General features: G+C 56.1%; 1 protein-coding gene across 1 annotated transcript; it reads left to right on the forward strand.

Annotated features, from left to right (window-relative positions):
• Nucleotides 1-205: 205 nt before the first annotated feature.
• Nucleotides 206-16,886, forward strand: LOC135364768 (collagen alpha-1(XIII) chain-like). Its single transcript, XM_064594744.1, has 2 exons — nt 206-502; nt 16,774-16,886. Exons 1-2 carry the CDS (start codon nt 206-208, stop codon nt 16,864-16,866), a joined length of 390 nt encoding a protein of 129 aa, XP_064450814.1. The 3' UTR covers nt 16,867-16,886.
• Nucleotides 16,887-25,295: the final 8,409 nt, after the last annotated feature.

Genomic DNA, 25,295 nt, shown 5'->3' on the forward strand with positions numbered 1-25,295 from the left:
TCTTCTCACCTGGGTGCACCCCGATTACCGCTGGTTGTGTCTTTTTCGGCTTTCCCCCTCCTGCCGCTAATTTTTCCATCCCCTGCCGGGAGCAAAGGAAAGGGACATTTCCCCCCTGCCAGCAGCTCGGATCGCGCCTCGGGGCAGCGGCTCGCGCCTTTATTTATTCTATTTATTTATTTATTGGTTCTCAAGACGCGAGGGGATGGTAGCGGAGCGCGCCCGCAAAGCGGCAGCCGCCGGTGCCCGCGGCCCCGGGGAGCCGGGCGCGCCCGCGGCGGGGGCGCTGGCGGCGGCGGCGCCGGCCGAGCGCTGCGCGCGGCTGCCGAGCCCGGGGTCGTGCGGGCTGCTGGCGCTGGCCCTGTGCTCGCTGGCGCTCAGCCTGCTCGCCCACTTTCGGACCGCCGAGCTGCAGGCCCGGGTGCTGCGCCTGGAAGCGGAGCGTGGGGAGCAGCAAATGGAGACGGCTATTTTGGGACGAGTCAACCAACTGCTGGATGAGGTCTGTGCTCTTTGTTGCTGGCTTTTATCCCTCCCCGCGGCGCCCCCTCGCGCAGCCTCCAAACTTCCGACCAGCGGGCGCCCGCGGGCGCTTGCTCTCCTCCCGGCGGCGCGGAGCGCCCGGGCCCCGCAGGGGCTGTCTGCGGGGGCGTGGGGGCGGGGAAGGACGCTGCCCTGCGGGGCCTCGGAGGACCCCGAGGACCCCGGCGGCTTGCGTGGGACCCCTCAGCTCCCGCGGCCCGCAGGCGCCCCCCAAGGCCCGCGCTGAGAGCGCCGGGGCGCGCGGGGCAGGTGGAGGAAGGCGAGGCGCGCGGAGGCTGCCAGGCCCCACTTCTCCCGCCCGGCACCCCGCCAGGGCCGTGTGAAGGCCGCGCAGCGCCCACGCGGCGGGATGTGTGCCCGGTGGCCCTGGCGGAGGCTTGCTGGGCCCCCGCGGCCCTCGCCTCCATCCCTTGAGGATCAGCGTTGCCTGACTTTTATTGCCATGTTCAGCGGGGAAGAGAGAGTGAGCGAGTGAGTCATCCAAGGGGCCGAGGGGGACAGACGGGGCTGTCCTTGCAGGGAGTGGTGTCCTGGTCCCTGCCCACTGCCCCAGACCGCTAGGGCCCAGGTGGGGGTCTCCCTGATTCTGCTGTCCTGGGGCTCGAATAAGCCCAAACCTCTTGTTTCTAAGCCACGTTTCCTATCCCTGGTCCCCTCGAATGGTCCCCATCATTTTATGTTTGTGTGTTTTTCTGGGAAGAGGATGCTGAGCTTTCCCCCCTTCTGAAATGTCCTTGAACCTAAGCAGCTTAAAAGCCATCAGTGTTGCTTAGCCATGGCGATCTTAGGAGTACATGAAGAGAGCTCCCCCCCACCCCAAACCCCCCCCCCCCCAGGAAGGAGGGACAGGCAGCCTTATTGGTGCCACCAGAGGAAGAACTGGCCAGTTCGAATGGGAGTCCTCGTGACAGCACAAGGGATCCAGGGCCCAAATGAAGGAGAGGACCCACTGGCGAGGGTTGCAGTGGTCTGGGAAGAGGTTCTAGAACGGGCTGGCCAAAGAAGGTTTCCCTGAGGAAGAACTGGGGGGCCCTCTTCCTTCGTCCAAGGGGCTGTGGAACAGTAAAGAGCAGGTAGAAGGTTTTTATCCCCACTCTGCTACTTAGAAGCTATGCGACCTGCAGCAGATACCCTCACCCCTCTGAGCTCACAAACTGGTTGTGATGGTGGTTAGCATGGGAACCCAGTTCTAACTGTGGTGGGCGCTATGGCCATTCTGGCCCGAGGCTCTGGTGCCCTGCAGCCGGGCTCCTCTCGGGTTCCGCTGCCAGGCAAAGGCTCTCTGGTGTGGTCAAGGAGAGGGAGGTCACAGGACCAGAGCAGAGAGGGTGGTCCCAGTGCTGCCGGCAGCTCATTCCCATGCCCTGCCAGGACCCAGGGGATCCAGGACTCTGCCAGGCCACCCGCAAGTCCCCTGGGAAGTGTCTGCACTCAGCAGCGCGAGCCAGCGCCCTCTGCTAGCTGTCTGAGAGCGCATGTGGGACTGGCAGGGTGGTGGAGATGGTGTCAGGGCAGTGAGGGCTCCCCCAGGAATCTCAGGGGCCCTGGCAGCTGAGGGGCAAGCATTTGACCCTGGGAGCTCCTCCGCTCAGTGCCTCTCTCCATCCTCTCCCCTCCCTGGCCCCCGCTGCTGGCCAGGGCATGCCGCAGATCCTTGCTTCCTCCCCTTGAGACTTAGCCCTGTCAAGTCTCATGCTCACAGGCCCTGGGGACTGACAGTGTTACTGGACGTGCTGATTCCTCGTCTGCCAACCATAGCATCCGCTGCACCCACTGACTTCTAGACCTCTCATCTGCCAGAGCATCTGACCTGACCCCCATCTTACAGATGGGGAAATGAAGGCCCACAGAGGGGCCGTGGGTTACCCCGGTCACATGGCGAGATCCAGCACTAGAACCCAAGTTCCTGACCCCACTTCCAGTGCTCTTCACTATGTCCTGCTTCCTTCCTCTGTCCGTTTTCATTCAGTCAGGCAGCAAGTGTTTCCTGAGAGCCGGCTATGGATCGGGCATTGTAGGGAACACACTTCTGCCCTCCTACTCATGGGCAAATAGGGCACAAAGAAGACCCAGGTGGTGACCCTGTCATGTGAAAAATGCTAGGGTGACGGGAGCCGAGGAGGTCTGGGGAATGTATTAACATGCAGCCTACGTGAGGGCAGAGGCTTGCTGGGAAAGCGATTTTCGAGTAATGTCTTAAAGGGTGAATCGGAGACTTCCAGGCCAAAGGGGATGAGTGGAGGGGCTTTGTTCCAAGGGACAAAGGGAACAGAGTCTGAAGGTTGGAAGCCAGAGGGAAGGGTTGGCCTTGGGGAACGGAGTGGTGGAAGATTTGGCTGCAGAGGGTCAGGGCATCTGAGTCAACAGGGGCCTCGGAGACGTTAGATCTATGTGAGAGCACTGAGGAGCCATGGAAGGGCTTGAGGAGGGAGTTGTGTCTCTAGAATGGGAGGGAGAGCAGGGCAGAGCAGGAAGGCCAAACGAGAGGCTGGCACAGGCCACAGGGGGCTGGGGCCCAGACTGGGCTGCAGGTAGGGACAGAGTGAGGTGAATGGGAACGGGGGCTGCCGCGGGGGGCACTGAGGTCGGTAGCCGAGGGCCCTGGAGCCAGAGGGAGGGCCGGTCCTGGGAGTGGAGGTGGTGGGTGGCCTCCTCCATGGGGAGATGGCCCTAGGCGGCATCCCCTGGGTGGGACCTACAGTCCGGGCTTCATGAAATGACGCTCAAAGGTCTGCATGGTCCCATACAGTTACATGTGACTCATTATCCTTACATGAATTCAAATCAAGTACAATTTAAAATTAAGTTTATCAGTCACACTGACCACCTTTCAGGTCAGTGCTCAAGAGACACCCAAGGCTAGTGGCTACCAGTTGGACAGTGCAGATAGAGAGCATCTGCATGATCGTAGAAAGTTCTGTAGGACAGCATTGCACTAGGAGCAAGCCACTTCTGGGCCAGCAAAGGTGTCTTGGAGCAACTCAAGGCCTCCCTCCACCCTCGGCCTTCTCTTTCCTACGTGTGCTCTTCCAAGTCAGAGCAAAGGGCAAAGGTGAGGAAGTGGAGAGTCAGAGAAGAGAGAAGGTTGACCGGAGGAAAGCCAGTGAGAAGAAAAGGCAGAGGAGAGCCGGGCAGGCAGTTTTGTTAACAGAGTAATTCTGTGGCACAGACTTACAGAGGGTTCCTTCTCTAAAGGGTGCATAGGCACTCCATGAGTGTCGGGGTCCCAAACCAGGGTTTTGGCTGGGCTTTGCCAGCCATGTGGCCTTCGGCAAGCCATGCCACCCTCCAACCTCAGGTTCCTTCTCTTGGGGGTGCTGTCAGACTCTCGGGATATGGCAGGTAGGAGGATGCACTAGAAGGTGCCACCACCGAAGGCCAGGCCCAGGATGGTATGAGTGCTCCCAGAGGGCTCCCCAGGATCTGGGGCAGGCAAGCCATGCTGGAGCAGGTGCACCTGGGCCACTCCCTGAAGAACGGAAGAAGGGCATTGGACAGGGCAGTCCTGGGGAAGCCCACAGCCTACTTGGTGGCCTGGAGGCCGGATCCCAGGGGCACATGCACACCACCCATCCCAGGGGGGAAAGCAGCATGCTGGGCAGAGACCAAATCTGGGAGGCGGGTGGAAGGCCAGGCCGAGGGGACCCAGTGGGAGAGGAGCCTGGAAGGAGGCAGTCCAGAGGCAGATGCAAGCAGAAGGCCTGGATCTGAGCGGCCTGGCCACTGGGAGGGGAGGGTCAGGGTGGGGAGAGGAGGACGGGGGCGGGGAGCCAGCTTGCGGGGAGCTGGCAGTGTGGCTTCCAGACCTCACGCCCCCACTGCTCCCCCATCAGTGCCTCTCTCCTAGGCTGGGACCCTTAATGAGCGCTCCAGCTGCCTGTTGCTTGGTTTGCTTGCTGTAAAGAAAGGAACTGGAATGTCCCAAACGGAGGAAATCAGATGTCACCCAGGGCTGGGCAGTGGGTGTGCGTGAAAGAGAAGGGTCTGGAGCTGAGAATAGCCAAGTCCATGTTGTTGGCCAAGGGAGAGCAATGGGAGTCAGCAGCCACCTTCCAGGTGGGCATTGGGGGATGCTCGGCAGACTCCCCTTCCCTGACAGTAAGAGTAACGGCCTCCCCTGATGGGAGTGTCTCACGTTTATATGGTACATCCGGCAGCCAATGCTGTACGTGATACCTCTTCCAATCCTCACGGCCTCCCTAAGGGGTGGACACTCTCATCGCCCCATTTTACAGATGAGAAGACTGATGTCACTGTACCCTCCAACCTGCTATCAATGATCTAATCCTTTGGGTGTTAAGGGCGTTTTCCACCTCCAGGAATTTCCTGGGGGTTGGGGGGTGTTGAAGCTTCCAGGCTAAAATGTTGAGGAACCTGGGGCAGACTCTCTCATCCCTAAAAACAACAATGCCCACCACTGTAACAGAAATGTCTCCCATTTATAGGGTGTGTACAGGGGTCTTTTATTGATTTTCTTTTTTTTTCCCAGAGGGGCATTCAGGGGAAAGATCAAAGCGGTGTCTGAAAGACTGGGCTCCAGATGGGGGAGTCCTATCTCAGTCCCCTAGGATGGAAATGCTGGAACGGGGATGGCAGTGGGGCCTTACGGGGGATGTATGTGCGCTGCGGTGTGACCTGGGCCTCGGGAATCAGATAGACCCTGGATCCAAGCACCCGCGCATGCAGCCAGCCATGAAGCCAGCCTCCACTGCGTCTGACTCTGCGTGTATCGGTGCATGAGTGATCTTGTGGGGAGTTAATGGAGGGAAGATCCTCAGAGCCCCTCAGTCCCAGCCCCCTCTCTTCTGTTTTCTAAGAAAACTGGTCTGAAGTCTCTGCAACCAGGTTCCACACCACACCTTCTCCCTCCCATGTAGTTAGTTGTCTGGTCAAGTGGTGGTAAAGACTGGGCATGCCTCGTGTGCTTCACTCCGTTCCCTGGCCTCAGCAGACATTGCTAATCAATTGCAGCACACTTTCCCATTGAGCTTATGTATAGTCTCAGAATCCTTCTCAACACTGCTCCAGGAAGCTATCACTAAGTAGTGAGAGTTGGTGTTCAAGATCAAGAGCAATTTCTTGACTCTCAGTTAAAAGAAAAATACAAAGCAATATTTATTACAGATAACGCCAGGGGGAGTTGTTAACGTTTTACAGCTTCTCCGAAGGCCTTAAAACTAGCAGGTAGCTCCGAACCAGACTGAGGACCTCATTAAGTAGCCACCCCTCATAGGAAGCTGGTGGGAATGTCAAAGCATCTGAGACAAGATGCCATCTGCCTTAAGCATAGTCTCACCATTTGACACTCTCGGAACGATGCCTTTTTCCCCTTACTCGTGATCATTTTCAACTTGCCCCAACGCCCTCTGGAAAACCTTCCCCAGACCACTCCATCCCTAAATGGGCTCTCTCCCTGCTCTGACTTCCTGCAGAACTTGCTGGCCATGCCAAACATCCAGCTCAGAGAAGGAAAATGTAGACATGGTGTGTGCTGACTTCTCTCGTCCCAGAATCAAAGCAGCCATTCCTAAGCCCTCAACACACTCCCCGTGAGCCTAGATGGACCTCAGAATCCTTCTCAACACAGACTCCAGACTACCACTCCCTGTTAGACTCAATGTGCATCTAATTGCCATCCAGGGCTCAGCCTTAAGCTCATTGTGCAGTGTGTTCTCCTCTCTATTGCCTTTAAATATCTTGTCTCTGCATTTGATCACCCACAATCCAGGGGGGAGAAGGGCCCATGGTCACCAGGTCCCTTACTGAGCCTCACCCAGGACTTTGCACGTAGTAGGCAGCCCTCACCACTTCGTTGATGGTTTAAGGTCCCTCTGCTAGAGGCTGGTGAAGTCATCTCCCTTGGCTGCCCTCCCCACACCCTGACCCCAGACCCAGCTGTAGGCTCAGCTTTTGCTCAGGGCCGCCCCCTGGAGGTGGGTGTTTCCCAGCAACCAGCAGAGAGGAAAGGATGAACTCTTGCTAAGTCAGGGCTGCACCCTGGTGCTGGCTGGGAGAGTGGGGATGGCTCAGTGGGCTGGGTTCCCGACTGGACAGAGCAGCTGGGGGCATCCATCCCTTCCCATCCCCTATGCCCAACAGTCAGGAGCTTCCTCTTCACCTGCCCAGACTGCCCGGCACATTTTTGGTTTAGGCAAAAGAGTAAAGTAGGCAAGCCCACAGCATGTGATGTCACTTGGACCTCTGCCACTCGCTGGTCATGTGACCTGAGCTTCAGAGTCCTGATCTGGAAAATGGGGATGCCAACATCCTCCTCACGGGGTGGTTGCAGAATTAAATGAAATCATTCAGTTAATGGCAGCTGTAATCATGACCACCTCCCTCAGCATTGGAGGAGGAGGTAAGATGGGGTTGTTGTACCTTGTCCATAACTTTTATTAATACCTAATATCTATTGAGCACTGTTCAAAGATTTCTACCATCTATTGATTCATTTAATTCTCAAAATGATCCTCTGAAGGGGTTATATATTGGTATTTTTTTCTATTTTCTATTTTATTTTATATTGTTACAGAAGAGAAAAATGGAGTCCCAGAGAAGGGAAGTGACTTTCCCAAGGTCACAGAGCTTCAAGTAGCAGAGCCAGGCCTTGAACCCAAGCAGTCTGGCCCCAGAGCTGACACTCTGAAGCCACTAGTATACACCCTCTGTATGAAGTCCATTCCCTACTAGATCAGCTGAGGCAGGTCGTAGAGACCAGGGGCTAGGGACCCATTCAGTCTGGTTCAGCTCCCACAGAAGTGGTGTTGACCGAACTGACTTGGCATCAGGCCTGCATTACCGTCTTTGCTGTAAAATGACGCGGGGGACACCATTTGTGACATCAGGCCTCAGTGAGGAGGAGCCTTAGGAAAATCCCTGTCCAGCCTTGGTTTCCAGAATGCTTGGCTTCCCAGGAGGGATGGATCAGTCTTGTCTCTTGGACATTGAAAGCTTAGCACCAAATCTGGGTTTCACCCTGTGGCACAGGCTAGTCCATCTGGCAGAAGTTTCTGCCTAAGCCCCAACCCCAGTTCCTGGTAATCACCTTGCCCTTGCTTTCTCTTTGTTTCCCTTACCTCCCAACTCCCTTACAGTACAATCCATGTCTGGCTGGTTGTCCATGCACCAAAGTGCCTCCTTAGAGCAAAACAGGAGTAGAAGCTCTACAACAACTAAACTCTATTTAAAGTTACTCTCCCTTCTTCACATCTGCACACCTTCAAAGACCTGGCCCAGCTCCCTGGGGAGTAGTACAACACACCAAGGCTGACCCCCTGCCCCAAATCCCAAAGTGAATCCCCGTGGCAAGGGTCTTGCAGTGAGGTGTTTAACAAGCCCCGTGGCTGGCAGCCCCGGGGACGGCGGGACACAGAATCTAGCTGTGGCCCCATGCCCGGGCCTCCTGTGCATCTGAACCCAGACCCCTCCCGGGTCCCAAGCAGAGCCGAGAGGCCAGGGCTGGCAGTCACGAGGGTCACAGAGGTGTCAATAAAAGCGCTACCACGCGCTGCACAGTTTGAAAGTCGAGGGGGCTTAAAGAAGGGGGTTGACTGGGGGCTTGTTCTGTTTTGTTTTTGAAAAATCACATCAGCGGAGGGTTTGCCATCCAGAAGGAAGGTTTCAGAAGCCTCAGGAATCCCCCCCACCTCCTTCAGTGGGGTTATGCCCCTTTCAGAAGCAGCTTGTAGAGTCCTCAGTGAGTAAAGGACGTCAGCAGGCTTCTCCGAGGGAAACTGAGGCCGGGATCTGGGGAGGGCCTGGGAAGGCTGGGGCAGACAGGGGTCCCCCGCTCTCCTGGGTGTTGTCTGGCTGCCTGCAGAGTCTGGCAGCAGCTCCAGGCTGACTCTCCCCCCGCCTCCCATCTGCATGCCAAATGCCCCCTGCTCTGGGTGGGGGCCTCCCTGCAGAAAATTCTTTGTGGCCAAAAGGGTGGGGATAAGGCTGCTGGCAGCAGGGGCTCCCCTTCAAAGGGCAAGGGCAAGCCACACACAAAGGGGAGGAACTGCCTGCCTGAGAGGCTGGGCGCAGCCTTCCAGGGGCACCCGGGGCCCCTGTCTCCTCTCCTAGAGCCTATTGTGGGCTTTCCTGAAGCCCCGCGTGGCTAGAGCCCACACAGCCTGGGCCTCTGCTGCCTCTTCAGCCTCTTTTCCTCCCCTCCACGCCCCTGCCCACCCCAGCCTCTGGCCTCTTCAGTGCCCCCAGGCCCTTTGCTCAGACTTCCCCTGTCCAGCCTGCCCTCCCGCCACGAGGCTCCCACCTCTCTGTTGGTTCAGTTACAACAGGGGAGGCCTTGCTGGCCCCAGAGGACACATCTTCCCCAGGAAAGCTGTTGCAGGGCCTGGGGTTCTGCCATCCAGGGGACTCCACTCCTGGACTTGCCTATTACGCTGAAGATGCCCCGGGAAGGTGCCACTAAGCTGTCATGGGGAGGTGTTCTGCATCGGGTCATGCTCTGACAAGGTGGCCTAGACGACAGGATGGGAAGGGGACCTCTGGGGACAAGGATGCAGAAAGGGGGCTGGTTAAAGGGGCATTAGCTGGGGCTCTTCCAGGAAGAGCCTTAGTCCCTGTGAGCTGGCCTTTGTGGTTTCCTGGGGGTAGGGGGAGACTCAGAGATATGGGAGGTCAGAGGATGGTCCTGCTACCTGCAGCCTCTCCCCCACTCCATAAAATCAGAGTGTTAGAGGAAAGGGAGCCATGAACTATACCAGGAATTTCCTACAACATCACTGGTTCTCAGGCTTACACCCCCCCCCCCCCCAATGACAGGGAGCTCACTACCCGATGCAGCTGACTGTTCCGGCTATAAAGTGTATGTTCTTCATCTTGTCAGAGCACCAGACCCTTCTTGACACCTACCACCCCACCCCTCCTGCATGTCTTGAAAGCACCTCAAACTCAACATGCTAAACTGAACAGGAAGCCCACCCCTCCCCAGACCCCTTCATCTGGGGAGGTGCTGATCTCCAGCTGCACCTACTCCAGGCCCGGCCGCCTGCACCATTCAGCCTCCTGCAGACCTGTCCCCTTCTCTCCATCACTGTGTGCCCTTCCCCAGCCGGCTACCCACAGTCTCCTGGGCTGTGGCAGGAGCCTCCTAACTCACCTGCTCCCGTTCACTCTGCCCTGTCCCTTTCAGTATCCACACAGCAACATGGGCGATCTTTCAAAAGCTCTAAATAGTCACCACATTCCCCTAATTACAGCTCTTCAGTAACTTCCTATTGTTCTCAGGCCAGAGACTAAATTTCTTAATGTGGGAGCGCCTGGGTGGCTCAGCCATTAAGCGTCTGCCTTCGGCTCAGGTCATGATCCCAGGGTCCTGGGACCGAGCCCCGCATCGGGCTCCCTGCTCTGTGGGAAGCCTGCTTCTCCCTCCCCCACTCCCCCTGCTTGTGTTCCCTCTCTTGCTGTGTCTCTCTCTGTCAAATAAATAAAATCTTAATAAATAAATAAATTTCTTAATGTGGTCCAGGAGGCCTGAAGAGCTCGGGCCCTTGCCCCCCTCTCTTGCCTCAGAGCTCCCCTTCCCCCACTTTCAGAGTTCAGCCACATGGCCGTACCCTGGCATAGTTAGGAGCACAGACTGTAGAGCCAGACTGCTGGGTTCAAGTCCAGCTCGGCTAGTTCCTGGCTGTATGATGCTGGATGAGTTGTTTAACCTCTCTGTGCTTTGGGTTGTCCCTCTAAAACATGGGGTGATGATAATGAAGAGTATCTCCCTTTTATTGAGTGCTGTTTTTAGAATTTAAAAAGGTAAAATGAGTGCTTTGAGCAGTGCCTGGCCTTCCAGTAATCGGTATGGCCGTCTCCTGGAAAGAGTCAAACCCGCCCCTGCCCCGCACCCCCCCCCCCCATCACAGGTGTGCAGTGGAGGGACCTGGGCTCTGAACCCGGCTTCCTGGTTCAGATCCTGCCTCTGCCCACCCCCCTTACCCCCCACCGGCCGCCTGTCACTATGCAAGTCAGTAGGCCCCTCCCTGTCTCCAGTTCCTCCTTCAGAGTGGTGGCTGGGAGTGCAGAATGGATTCATCTAGGCAGGAGCCCTGCCTGTGTTATAAGAAGCCCATGATGGTGTCAGGTGTCAGCCGTTTTCCCTGCGCCTGGGCCCTCCCCTGGGTGAGCTGCTGGTCACCCTCAGGTGTCCACCCTGCCGTCACTTCCCCACGATGAACCAGCCTGGAGAGCCTCACCCCTGCTCACCAGAGCTCGATGACAGTGGCAGTTGGTCGGTGTGTGTGGTTTGTAGACTCCGTGTGCCCCTGCCTGGAGAGTAAGGGCCCCAGGGCCGCCTCTGTGTCTGCTCTGCTCCTGCATGTCCTGGCACTTTGCATGGCTCCCATCTACATAGATGCTCAACGCCCATTTGCTGCAAGGAGGGAAGGAGGGAAGAGGTTCTTGGCTTCCACTCCAGCACTCTCACCCCAGCCCCTCATTGCTCCGTGTCCGGGACTCTGCTTCATCCTGCACCGGGTCCCGAGACAACCCCAGGCCCCTTGAACCTGTGGTCTCCGGCCCCGTGCCAGCCTGGCTCCCACGCCCATTTACATCATTCCAGGGCCCCACTCCCTGACTCTCCGAGGCAGCAGCAGGGCTGGAGGTTAGCTGAAAGGAAGGACTTTCTCATAAGAAGGTTGGAAAGCTCACACACGGGCATTCACCTCCTTCCCCCGACTTCTGATCTGCAGAGCCTGGAGCCACAGGCTGCGTGGGTCTGGTGAAACGGGGGCAGAGACAGCCCGTGGCAACTGGCGGACCCTCGGGCCCCTGTGTCATGGCCCTGGGAGTCTGTGATTGGGTGCCAGGTCTGTGGCACAAAGAGTATTGTGGAGGGAGGAAGAAGACAGTTCCCCAGGCGCACCCCATGGCACCCCCTCCCAGCCCCCAGGGCAGACCGGGTGAGTCCAGTTTGGGCGGATGTGGGCTGAGTGTCTCAATTTCCTCCATTTTGATTTCCCTACGCTGATCTGCCTGTGCTCCAGGGCATGCAGCTGCCCATGGGCCTGTCCCCTTAACAAAGCTGGTCTGTGGGGCCAGCCCCCTCCTGCCGTCCCTGCGATTGGGCCCAGGGGCTGGCTCCTAACAGCTTCCGTCCTGCGTCTGAGCCTTTGCTCCTCACCGGAATGCCCTCCCTCTCCCATCTCCATCCATCCAAATGCTCCCGAAGCCTACATCCGCCTAGCACCCCAGGGATGGGTGCTAGGGGGCGGACCTCAACGTGATTCATTCAGTTCAAGTGTGGATCAAAACACCAAACCAGGCCCTGCCCTCAAAAAGCTGGCTTGGTCTCCCACGGGGCGCCAGCTCAGCAGTATGGTTGAGGGGTAATGAAAAGGGCTCTAGCAGATGGCATCGAGCACCACTCTGTGCCAGGCATTGTAATCAGACGCTGCTGCAGGGACTGGAGCTTTGCTCGATGTGGTCATTTCAATGAGCAGCTCCTTTTTTCAGCCTCTAGTCCTCAAAGGGCAGGGTGGCAGGCAGGAAGGACCCTCACTCTCCCTCCCTCTTCCAGGAAGAGGGGTTTGGTGTTTCCCAGGAACAGGAGCATGGCAGGAGACTTGACCACATGTCCCCAGCAGGGCCTGAGGCCGGGCCAGCCTCACTGTGGCCGATGGGAGGAGACAGGCCTAGGACCAGCTCAAGAGGGAAGGGGCCTTCACCTGGCCACCAAGAAAAACAAGCTAGCATAGCAGGTGCTCACCGTTCTTCACATCTGGACACTCTTTTTGTTTTTTTATCTCATCTCATTTTATCCCTCCATCCGTCCTGTGTAGTCTAGTGGTTAACTGATATTAGCCCCATTTTATAGATGAGGAAATCGAAGTCTGGAGGGATTATATCTCTTGCTTAATACACAGCAGGAGAGCTGGGAGCAGATCCCAAGGTCCTGGTACTCCCAAATGTAGCGCAGGCCCATATCAACACTGCCCAGCTCTGCGTGTGGTGGATCCTTCAGCAGAGTTTGAAGCTGTCTGTGCTAACCCCAAATAGAGTCCTATCCCAGCCTCCAAGGGCAGGTGGGTCCTGATAGGAGTCATACACTAATAATATCAAAAATTAACTATTAAATGACATTTTCCACCCAAATACTTAGCACAGTGCCTGATACATACTGCTCAATATGTGTAGCTATTATTATTAATAGTAACGTATTTAATAATTCCTCCTGGTAAGTGCTTTATGGTTTCCAAGGCACTTTCCCCAGCAACACTTAGGCAGCTGGCTGCGGGGCAACGGCCTCATTTTACAGACTCCCCCAGAGGGGAGGTACCAGGGTCAAGGTCCCAGCTGTGGAGTGCGGAGTCACCTGCTCTGGGCTCCATCCTCCACACCAAGACTTGGAACCACCCACCTATTACAGAGGCCCAGGTAGAGCCTGAGCCCTTTAAGAGCCCTGGGACCGAGTGCAGGGAGAAACCCAAGGCCAGGCCTCTCCGCATGCTCTGGGGGGAGTGAGTAGCCGCCTGGCATTTTCCCTTTGATACTGATACAGGCATTTTAATAGCTGCAAAGATCAGGCGGGTGCTGTTTCGGCTCTGGCCATGCAGGGCATTCCAGGAGGCCCTGGCCGCCAGCAGGGGTGGAGCGGGACGGCTGCTCTGTCCAGGGCAGCTGGGGGTCCACACCAGGGCCTTAGAAGGTTTTCTACCCACCCTGAGCCTCAGCCTGGGCATGTCCCACCAGGAGCCTCCAACTCAGATGCCTAAGGGGGCCAGGCTGGTGGGCTCAGTAGGTGAAGCTGACTAGGGAGAGGGTACTGTGGTGACTTGGGCAGCACACGCCCACCTACCTAACAGGGGCAGCCATCACTCAGCCTCACCCAGTCATCACCATGGCCCAGTATCACCAGATCCTTCCACTGTACAAGGGAGACCAAAAATCCAGACCTTTATGTGAAATCTCCTGATTTGTAAGCAACAGCTATTTATTGAGCACCTACCATATGTCAGGCCTTGTTCTAGGCACTGGGGATATGGCAGTGAATAAAACAGACCAAAATATCCATGTCCTTGTGGAACTTACTTTCTATTTTTTTTTAAGATTTTATTTATTTATTTGAGAGAGAGAATGAGACAGAGAGAGCATGAGAGGGGGGAGGATCAGAGGGAGAAGCAGACTCCCCGCTGAGCAGGGAGTCTGACGCGGGACTCGATCCCTGGACTCCAGGATCATGACCTGAGCCGAAGGCAGTCGCTTAACCAACTGAGCCACCCAGGCACCCTGGAACTTACTTTCTAGTGATTGCAGTAGACAGTAAGCGAGATAAATGAACCAACAATACAACAAAATCCAGAGGAAAAAGATAAAACAGGGAAGAAGGATAGCAAGTATATTGCAGGAGGGCGCTGGGGGCAGAGGAGGCCTCACTGAGAGGGAGATGGTGGTTAGCCAGGAAATGAACTTCCCAGGTAGGCAGGCCAGCAAGTTCAAAGGCCCTGAGGTAGGAGAAAGCCAGGCATGCGCAGGAGTATCTAGGAGGCCTGTGTGGCCCCCTGGTGGCCGTGTTGAGAATGCTCTGTGGGGCAAAGGCAGGGGGACTCATCAAAAGGTTATCGCCGTGACCAGGCCAGAGATGACCAGGCTCAACTGGGTGTAGTGTGGAGGTTGTGGAAAGGGGTCAGATCCTGGATGTGTCTAGAAAGTAGAGAGCAGGAGTTGCTGACCAAATGGGCGTGGAGTGAGAGAGAAGGAGGCATCCCTGATGATCTCAAGGTCTGGCAAGATGGAGTCGCCATTCCCTATGACAAGGAAGACAGCAGAGGGGTAGGCCTGGGGGTGGTGGGGACAGAATATGAGGAGTCCGGTTTTGCAGAGCTCATTGTGCTCAAGTAGGCAGCTGGATATGTGCGTCTGGGTCTGGGGGAAGATCCGGGTTAGAGGCGCAGGGAGCGTGGCATAGTCACCTACAGATGGTATTGAAGACATGAGGCAGGGTGAGGGTCCCCAGGAGCCAGGGCAGAGAGGAAAGCAGTGAGGCTGGACCCTGCGGCCTCCACAGAGATGAGAAGCAACCGGCAGAGGAGATAGAAGGAGCACTGAGTGCCAGGAGGGAAACTGGGAGAGGGGCATCCTGCTGCCCAGTGAGGAAAGTGTGTCAGGGAGAAGGCAGGGCTAGCAAACACCATGACAGGCTGGGATGAGAAGGACAGTCCCCTGGGCTTAGCAGCACCGAGGTCACCGGTGACCTGGGGGATAGCACCGGGCGGAGGGTGAGTAGGAGCCCGGCAGGAGTGCTCCAGGAGAGAGAGAGGAGGAGTTTGCCCAGGACAGAGCTTGGTCAGGAGAGGATTTTTCTTTTCCTTTCTTTTTCATGGTGGGAGGAACACCAGCATGTTGGCCCAGTGATGATGTCAGGAGTGGGTAAGTGACCACTGCATCCCGCCCGAAGCCTGTTTGTGTAAATATGTCTTTATGGGAACACAGCTGTGCTTCTTTGGTTTTCAAGTTTTCTGTGGCTGCCTCTCACCTCCGACAGTAGAGCTGAGGAGTTGTGTCGCCATGTGCCTCACACAGCCCGGAATAGTCACTCGCTGGCCCTTTACAGAGAAGACGGAGCCTGATGCGAGCTAGGGATGGAGTCCGGAGGAGACCACTGCTGATGCAGGCGGGTGGGGAAGGCCCCGTGCGCAGCTGGACGGCTGGCCTCGCGTGGGAGGAGCAGCGAGAAGGGGCAGGTGTGGTCACAGCATGGGTGGCCCGGTCGCCTGGTGGCAGGAGCCTCTGCAGGCCTCTTCTGCTTGCTTTTCTCTCAGGACCGTCCGTTGACAGGGGCATGGGGGGAGGGGTGCTGGGCTGGGAGCGTGGAAGCCTGGAGAAGCAGGGCCCTCAAGCTGAGCTGATGGGCCAGGGAGACACCGTCTGCCTGCGGGGCTCTCATCTGGATCGTGGCGGTGAATAAAAGCGAGGCCAGTGGGCGAGGCCTGGATGGTGCACCATGGCATCTAACTTGTGCTAGTCTCATGGCTGTCACGAAGCCGTGGGAATGTCAAGGGTCTGTGTCACTAGAAATTCAGGCTCTGCCAGTGAGGAGGCCAATGATGGAGAAATGTTTATGGCAGGGTGGCCGATTCCTATGGCAGGAACTTTAGTATTCTGGTCATAGTCAATAACTGTGAGCCGCGGGACAGGCCCCCCCCGTGGCCAGGTCTACATGTGAAATCAGTCACTTCAAACTGCTGGACACAGATCCAATGGGGGGGGCGGGGAACAAACCACTGTAGGAACCAAATAAAATACATCTACAGGCCAACGTGGCCTGGGAGCTACCAGGTTCTCGCTGCTAGGCTAGCATCAGAGAGCATGGTGCCACTGTCCACCTCTGACCTTGGCCGTGCTCATCTCCCTGCCCCCCGCCCCGCCTTGCACCTTGGGTTCCTCCCCTGTAACTCGAGGATCACAAGTGCCCTCCGGGTGTCAGGCACCTTCCCTTCCATGCATCGACCATCCCAGTCCTCCCACGAACCCGGTGACGTAGGGACTCGAATCTGCCCAGGGTCCGAGAACTGCACATGAACCTCGGCAGCCTCTTCCTGGACGCATTGCTTGCAACCCCTGGGCAAGTGGGGCCCACCCTGTGTGGCTCAGCACGCTGCCCTTTGAAAAGCAGGCAGCCCAGGCCCTGGTGCTTGCGACCGTGTACCCGTCTGTCCGCCACCGTGGAAATGGCAGCTCCTGGGGAGCAGGAGATGTCCCGGTCTACTCGTTGCCACTTCCTTGGGGCCTTCCTGATTGGTTCAATGATTTGCAAAGAAGAGGTTCGAGAGCGGGGCAGGTGGCCTACTCAGCCCCCTATCCCCTACCCCTGACCAGCCTGCCTGGGCCTGGCTGTGAGGGACCCCAGAAAAACAGTCACTGTCCCTGACACCGGGATCAATCAAGAGCCCAGACCTAGACAGGAAACAATTAGCAGAGAGCCGAGAAAAGCAGGTCATTGTGCCCATGATGGTGGGGTGCAGGAAGGCCACAGCTGGTTTATAGGGCCCTGGGGTTGGGGTTAATTTCTTTAAGAGCACTCCTAAGACATCAGACACTGAGATTCCCTAGATGGGACCTTCTCCATCTGCTTCTTATTACGCAGACGCCCATGGCCAGTCTTTGATCCCGGAACAGTCCTCCTGCCAGCCCCCAGGCGGCCCTTTCTCCCCCTCCGTCCCCACCAGCCTGCAGACCCTTCCCAGGGCTTGGCCTTCCATTTCCGTGACTCCTCTCCTCTGTCTCCTTTTGCAGAGATGGAAGCTCCACTCTCGGAGGCGCCGGGAGGCCCTCCCGAAGCCGTCTTCAGGGTGTCACTGTCCGCCAGGTAAGGAGCTCTGCGAATAGCGGACGAGGATGGGGACAGGCACCAGAAGCCCTCTTAGTGGGTATGCTGTAGCCGCCCCTGCTCAGAGCGTCCCTTTTCACGTGAAAGACGGGAATGACAAAATCTGTGAGGCTTACCTTCCCTCTGCGGGTTTCATTTATTCAAGCGTTCATTCATTCGTCAACTCTTCTATGGGGGTGCGCGCCAGGTGGTGAAATCAGATACGATGGTGGGCGTGGCCATGTTCAGGACATCATGAAGCTTTACCACGAGGGCAGGGACCTGGCTCATCCAGTTCACAGTTGTGCCCCCAACTCCCGACACATAGTAGGTGTACAAACGTGTCACACGGATGAATGGATTACTCCATCCTTGTAAGACTTGCCTGCCCGAGCTAGACGGCTCAGGTGCGTTCGGGGCGAGGCATCGAGGCTGTACGCATTAATGCACACAAGCTAAGGGCTGCAAGGTGATGCGGGGCGTCAGCTGGACTCAGAGTCTGCTCTTGCCGTTGACCAGCCCTCTCGGCTCTGGTCGTTGGTGAGGATGCCCGCTCCAGTACTCTTCCTCCGCGTCTCGCCCGGAGCTCCTGCTCTGTTCTGGGTGCCCTGATGGATGTTGGGCTCAATGGCACTGTCCGCCATTAATAACGGTGACAAGTTACAGCTCACGAGGACTTTTCTAGGTTGCTGGCCATATGATTAAGCTATGAGAATGACAGACGGGCAAGTCTCATTGTTCCCATAAGTAACTGGAATGGACTGTCCTTCTTTGGGGGCGAGAGAGGAAACTTCCAAAAAGGATTTGTGGTGGGGAACACTTTGGAGTAATCACAGAGGGCCTCTGCCAGCTCCAGGTAGGCCCCTTGACACTCTCTGTGGGCATGTGACACGGGCAGGACACCCACAGGGCACAGGAGCTCAGGGGCCTTGGTAGTCCTCACCCAGGGGCCCCAGGCCAGGGAATGGAGGCCAACGGGTGGTGAGCATATAGGAAACGGAGGGCCCACGTTCTCAGAAGAGTGAGGGAGCTGGGCTGGGAGTCACAGTTCAGGGCGCTGCCCTGGGAAACGGTGGGGCCATGACGGAATTCAGCTGGCCCGTCGGGAGAGGGTCGCCCAGGTTAATTAAAAGGGTGTCTGAGTCCTGGGAAGCTCCCTCCCTCCCTCGGGGCCCAGGAGATTGAGCCCTGGCATCCGGGAAAGCTTCTGGGAGAAGAATGCCAAGGTTAATGAGATGGGATGAAGGTGAGGGAAGGGAAGCGGGGCCTGGGCAGAGCTCCCATAGCATCGGGATTTCTAAGGCAGCCGGGGCCTCAGATAAGCCTGTCCGTTCAGATAAGCCTGACCCGTAGCTCTCAGTCGATTGCAATCATCTTCCGCTCAAAGTCTATAATGCTGCTGAAGGGCAGGACCTTTGGAACCACAGAAAATAGAGGCTTGGGTCCAATCCTGACATTTACCAGGGGCGTGACCTTTAGAGAATGATTTAACCTCTCAGCCTCAGTTGCCTGGTGTGAAAAGTGGGGATAAGGGCCACCTTGCAGGTGTACGGTGGAGGTGGAGACCCAGTGAGCTAATCATGGAAAGTACTTAGTACCGTTCCTGATTGGTAGGAAGCACTATTACTGTTATTTCCTCAATTCCTCCTGTACTTAAAGATGTACAGAAATCCTATCAAATACCGTGTTCTGGTGCGGGGGGCGCTGTGGGTTGCACATTTATGGTAAGGCAAGCGGCTTGCTCTTCTCCCTCTCCGTCCTGATTGGGCTTCACGTGTCCTGCCCACCCTCCAAGTGGGTGTCTAACTAATAGGCGTCAATTTTGTGCTTGGGAGAGTCTGGCTCAGGTGGTCCTGGGAGGCTGGGCGGCTGGGGAGGGATGTGGTGGGAAGGAGGAAAATTCCAAAGCTGTTTCATCTCTCCTCACTTCTGGGAGTCTGTGGGCTCCCCGGGGGTCTTGGACAGGGAGGAGGAAGTGGCGAAGCCATGGTGAATGACTCAGAAGTGGGGGGAAGGAGGGACGCAGTGGGGAGCAGAAAAGGCTTGACGCTGGTCCTCTGTGGGGAGGAGCCACCAGCAGGGACCCAGCTGGCAGGAGATGGGAGGAGAGAGCCAGGGCTCCTGGGAGGGGTGTCCTGGGTGTTCGAGAATCACCCAAAGGGCAGTTTGGCCCAAATTAGAGATCAGCACCAGGTGGGTAGCACCAGGAGAATTTAATCAGAGGACGTAAAATTGAGGCAAAATCAGAAGAAGACTAAGATGCTCTCCCAGCTTTTTGGAGAGGCAGCAGGAAGGGACTGGAAGGGCTGCGAGGAGGCGTCTCAGACAATGGAACCACAGAGTAAAATGCATCTGCTGGGATGGGCTCGGTCCCGTTGGGTGGGTCCCTGCACCTGCCCCTTCTGCCCAACCAGGGGATTCTCACCACACGGTGAAGTTACTTCCTCCACACTGAAGCCTGCCCCCCAGGTGGCTGCCAAGCTGTCGTGAGTCATTGCACTTCCACCACAGCCCCTAACCCAGTACCTGCTACGTGTCAGGAACAGTACCGAGCACTTCATATTGATGGATGACCTTTCCAAGAACACTCCAAACAGGCAGAGTGGGTTTTTGACGTTCTAAAATAGTTGCAAACCTCCAAACTCAAGAGTAGAACGCCTCTCTCCTTCTTGGGCCTAAATGATGCATCTCAGATTATTTCCTTAAGGTCAGAGTTTATAAACCACTTTAGGAACCACTTTGAGGTTCCTGTTATTTGCAGAAGGACTTACACAACTGGAAAGTGCTACCCACAAAGTCAAAGCATTATCATTTTTGTCTTGCCAGCATCTCATAACATGCCTGTACATAGTAGATGCTCAATGCATCTCCAATAAAGGATCATTAATTACCCTTCCTGAGCAATTAGATTCTTTCCTGTGTTCTCCATCTGCCCTCTGGTTGGTTTCTGATACCTCCCCCTCCTTCACACACCACACATCCCACCCCACCCCACCCCAACACTGCCCTTCATCTTGCCTGATGCTGATCTTTCACTGCTTTTGGGACACAACACATAAACACGCATTCCTCCTGCCTTCTGTGGGATCCAAGCCTAGAATCTTGAGCCCGTGCCTGCCCCCAGTCCACCTCTGCGGCTGGCTGGGCTAAGGCGGAGTCCTGGGTGTGTTCTTCCTCGTGGCAGCCTTGGGCCCCTGGACGGCCTCCAGAGGGCTCAGGACACATAATCATGGGCAGAAAACCCACCTCCTTCCCCTCCTACTCTGACCTCACCAGCATCCTCCCAGGATCCTCCCTGTCCCAAAATAGCCATGCACTCCCCGAGATCTGGCTGTTCCTGGGCCCCATGCACTGTGTTCCACGGTTGTGATGGGCCTGCAGGCCTGGGCCAGGGTGCTGAAGGGTGGGCCTCGCTAGGATCGTCACAGCCTCTAGAAGTTCAGGGGAGTAAGCCTGGGCCATTCGCAAAGCATACGGCCCGGTGGGACGGGAGAAGGGCCTTGGGAACAAATCTACCCACCGTGAGACTTCCCAGGCCACTTGAGAAGAATACAAAGATTAGGGAAACTCCCATTTCGGTCCCTGTTCTCAGTACCAAATGAGGAGCAGGACAATACGGGCTCCAGGCAGCAAGAAAGCAGCTCCTTCAGGCCCGCCACGCTGGGGCTGGGCAGGGCTGGCGGTAGGAAGGAGCCCCGACAGGCAGCTGCGGGGGTAGGTGGCTCCATGATGTGGGCTTCATCTCCGAGGGAAGAGAGGAGCCCAGAGTCCCAGAGGTCTGGACTGCAAAAGCAGGGACGAGGGGGTGGCATGGTGGGGTCTGTGCATTCGCACCTGAGCCAGCCGTGGTTCGGAGCATGGATGAACCGGAGAGAGGTGGCCCTCAGGCTGGCTTGCGGGAGAGACCGTGGCCATCCCCTGGTTCACGGTGTGCTAACGAGCCAGCGAGCCCAGAGGAGCCTGGGGCTCGGGGAGAGCTTCACTGCGGAGGTGGCACTGGTGGTCGGCGGTAGGGCATCTGGTTAGCGTAGAGCCTCAGCTGCCGCCGTAACGACAGAGCTCCCGACACAGGGACTCCAACAAGGCGGAGCGGAGGTCTCTCCCTCTGCAGGCCAGACGGCGGTGGCGCCGGGCGGGGAAGGTGGCCTTGCCATCTCCTTCATGCGGCACGATGCTGGCAATTGCTTTGTTCTCACCATCCCAAGTTTTCAAGAGCAAAACGTGAAGGGGAAAAAAAAAATCCCACCTGCATCACTTCTGCTCGTATCCCATTGGCCAGCACTTAGTCACATGGTTACCAGCTCCGCGGGAGGCCAGGCAGGGGTTTTCTGCTGGGCAGCCAGGCGCCCAGACACAAGTCTGTTGCTGGGGCGGGTGTGGGGGCGCAGATAACGGAGGAAAGACTAGCAATCTGCGTAGACGCCGTTCCACCCGCACGGGCAGAGGCTCTGAGAAGAAGAAAAAGGCGGAATATGTGGGAACGACAAGCAGCTGGAGGAAGCTGGAGCATAGATCTGAAATAAGGGTGGGAAATGACAGCAAAGGGCCAGGCCGAGGAGTTGCAGCTCTCCCCCTGCCAAGAGAGGGAAACGGTTTTCATCCTGAGGGTGACTGATTAGTAATGGCTGCCCGGAGGGTGCAGCGTGGATTCGGAGGCTACATCAGGCTCCGTGGACGATGTGGTCATCGCTTAGGGATGTCTGTTGTGGGTGCAGGTGTGGCGAGCAGTAACACGTGCTCTGGCCTCAGGAGGTGATGGGGCATCAGGGAAGGGCTGGGGAGCAGGGATGAGACCTGATCCCGTTTGTAGTCTAGAACCGTATCTAGCAATGACGTGGAGGCTGGCTTGAGGGCAGAGAAGCCCCTTCCAGCAACGAAAGTTGGCAATTGATGTTCAGGCTGAAACAGCCCCTCTGGGCTTGGTTAGCTTCCATAAGTGGTAAGAGCTGGTGTCCACATGTCCTGAAGCCCTTTCTTTGTCTAGCCTTACCCTGGTTGCCCTGGTGGCGGATCTCCCCCTCCCCAGCAGTCTCAGGGCATTTTCACGGGCAGGGACTATGGCCAGAGCTTCCATCCTAGACTGAGCTCCCCTCAGCTCTCTTGGACTACAGCAGAGCAGACCCACAGCGCCCCCTACCCTGTGGTTCTCCTCTGTTTAGACTCAGCTAACCCAGAAAAGGGAGCATTTAGACCAAAGTGTCCCTGGGTGCCATTAATAAAGAAAAAGACTGCAGAGCTGATGGTTGCATTAGGCAGAACATTTCCACTAAAGAAATACTGTTTTCAGGTAACCTCTGCTTTATATGCAAATAATTGATGGGTTAATTCTGAGTCATTCCTGGCTAATCCTCAAAGCACATCCCTGAGGGCCAGCCTGATAAGAGACCCTCCGATAGGATTCCAACTCTCCCTCTTTCTGCCTCGGCCAAGCTTTTGTGCTGTGTCAGCTCCCTTCCCCCTCGGCCACCCGCCCCCTCCTCCTCCTCCCGCCATTCTGTCTCATGGCCCATCTGACCTCCTAGACCCCCAGGCTCTAACCCCAGGCAGCATCAATGCCTCCTTCTCCTTCACCCACATACTCCATCATCACTGTGTCCTATCAATTCCACTCAACTGCTCAGAAACCATCCATGGCTCCCTAGTGATCATACACACCCCATCCCAATCATAAGGACTTTTATCTCTCAAGCCTGGGCTCTGACCAGCCTCCTGTTATGCTGTACTCCTTGTCTTTCAGTAAAACTGGACCACTCACCTGCCCTGCCCCTACACCAGTGTCTCACCCATTCACATCCATTCATGCTGTTCTCATGGCTTTGTTCTGTTTCTACCTGATGGACTCTTTTTTTTTTTGACAGACTCTTAACCCCTCCAGGCTTGCTACCGCATCCCCGCAGCTCCTTCCATCCTTTTCTCCTACCAGAGCCTTGCTTCTTCCTTCTGCTATTTGGTTACCATGCTAACAGAATGCCTGGTGTGTGCTCAGCATATAATCCAAGCAAAACCACCTACTGGGACAACTAAAGTGTCTTCAAGTGGGACGTGAAAACAGACCAGGATGTATACACCTGTGACGGTTTCTCTTTGGCTGTGATCACTGACCATTTGATTTAGATTCTGCAGGCACTTGACCGCAAAACTCAGCATGAGCCTCTTACACACTGGGGGGAGCCTCTGTGGGTTTTCGGGCAGGGAGAACCTTCGAACCTACCTACACACCACACCAGGCAGCCTCCATGACATCTCCCCCTGGACACGTCACAGGTCGCCCGTCCTCAAAGCGCACACAGCTGAAGCCAGCATCTTTGTCCCAAACCTGGCCCGTAGCCAACATCCCCAGTCCTGGGGAATGGCGCCACCACCACCACACGGGTCCAGCACCGAGGCTGGAACCTGGGGTTCAGTCCAGACCCCGCCATTTCCCTCACATCCCACCCACCACCAAGCCCCGCTGATCCCGCCCCGCCGGTTGCCCCCGGCGCCTCCACCAGCACACCTGTTGCGGTCGCCACCATCTCTCACCTTACTCCCTGCAGGAGCCCCCCACGGCTCCTCCTCGGATCCCTGAATGGTGTTTGAAAAATGAATGCACAACCCTCCTTAAAGCACGTCCTCCTTTCATTCGCCCTTAGGTTAAAGGTCCCAATCCCTAATGTGGCCTGCTGCCCCCGCAGGCCTCCCCTCCTGCCAGTGTCCCTCCTGCATGCCCAGCAGGCTCCCTGGTGACAGCCATGCGCTGGAGCTGAGGCTGCAGGTAAAGGGAGCCAGGGCCGAACCAGAGCCAGGATGTTGTGCTTTAGAAATCAGACAGCCAGTCAGTAAAGCTCAGACCCTGGGTTCCAGATGCAGGCACTTCCTGCGGCCTTTTGGCTCCGTTTCAGGCAAGCAGCTAGCCGGGTGGGAGGTTGGCTGTTACCTCGAGGAGGTAAGGAAGTCCCCAGTGAGGGGGGCCAGCGTGGGAAGGGCCTCTCCTCCCAAGGCTGCCCTTCTCAGCACTTCGGAGCTGCCTGGGGCATTCTCCAAAGTTCATCTCTTCCCTGTTTCCTCCCGAAAGCACTGCCAGATCCCCAGCCCTCCTGGACAGCACTGATAATGTGTTTCTCCTAGATCGGCTCTGATAAGGCCCGCTGGGTGGTCGCTGGGATTTGCAGCGAAATAAAAATAAGGAAATGGAGGGTTCTGGAAAGGCAGTGTGCTGTGCCTAGAAGAGCCTTGGGCTGGGCATCCGTCCCAGACCCTGAGGGACTCTGAGCAGGTCACTTCCTCTCTCTGGGCCTCAGTTTCCTTACGTGTGAGGAAATAATGGGACACTATTTGACAAAGTGTGTGATGGCCCCCACAGAGCCGCCCCTCCTGAGAAACACTCACTCGTGCATAAGGGAGGACAGGGTGTTCCCTGTGGCCCCGTTGTGCACTGCGGGGAAAGGGAAAAGAAAACCTAAATATTTGTCAGAAGCAGAGTGGAGACACACACTGTAGGATGTAAAACTGTGGTACTTTCACCAACGAAATACCATACACAGGGAGCGTGGATGAACTTGACCTCAAGGCCAAGCAATACCAGGGGTGAATCTCATCCTAGCGAGGGGAAAAAAAGCAAATTACAAGAGAATATGTACAATATAATTCATTTATATAAAGTTTAAAAACACAAAACAACAAGACACATTATTCAGGGAATATTTGCCTAAGCAATAAGTGTATAGAGAAATGCACTGGAGTTGGGTGCCTGGGTGGCTCAGTTGGTTAAGCGACTGCCTTCGGCTCAGGTCATGATCCTGGAGTCCCGGGATCGAGTCCTGCATCGGGCTCCCTGCTCAGCAGGGAGTCTGCTTCTCCCTCTGACCCTCACCCTCTCCTGCTCTTTGTCTCTCATTCTCTCTCTCTCTCAAATAAATAAATAAAATTTAAAAAAAAAAAAAAAAGAAAAGAAATGCACCGGAGTGATAAGCATCACATTCTGGGGGGGGCGGGGGGGAGCGACGAGGTGGGGCTGGGGTCGCTGAGGGTTTGGCTATATTGGTAACTCTTTTTTATTTCTTTTAAAAGATTTTATTTATTTATTTATTTATTTATTTATTTATTTATTTATTTATAGAGCAAGCACGAGTGGGGGAGGGGCAAAGGGAGGGGGAGGCAGAGGGACGGGGAGAAAGAATCTCAAGCAGACTCCCTACTGAGTGCGGAGCACGCCCAACACTGGGCTCCATCTCAGGACCCAGAGATCACCACCAAGCTGAAATCAAGAGTCGGATGCTTAACTGACTGAGCCACCCAGGCGCCCCTATATTGGTAACATTTAAGCTGGATGGAGGCTATGCCAGGTTCATGCTATTTCTTGGTAACAACTTCATTGAGATATAATTTGCATTATATTATCCATTTAAAGTGTACAATATGATGGTTTCTGGTCTGTTCACAGAGCCGTGGAACCATCACCATAATTAAG

The sequence above is a fragment of the Mirounga angustirostris genome, unplaced genomic scaffold (genome assembly GCF_029215605.1).
Source record: "Mirounga angustirostris isolate CCGP_5_RB_7025 unplaced genomic scaffold, mMirAng1.0.hap1 SCAF_6, whole genome shotgun sequence".
In the NCBI taxonomy this organism is placed as follows: domain Eukaryota; kingdom Metazoa; phylum Chordata; class Mammalia; order Carnivora; family Phocidae; genus Mirounga; species Mirounga angustirostris.

Excerpts from the sequence above, each read along its gene's own strand:
- LOC135364768 (XM_064594744.1), top strand. The coding sequence starts at position 206 with ATGGTAGCGGAGCGCGCCCGCAAAGCGGCAGCCGCCGGTGCCCGCGGC. Across the intron at positions 503-16,773 it reads TCAACCAACTGCTGGATGAG|AGATGGAAGCTCCACTCTCG; the intron begins GTCTGTGCTCTT and ends CTCCTTTTGCAG.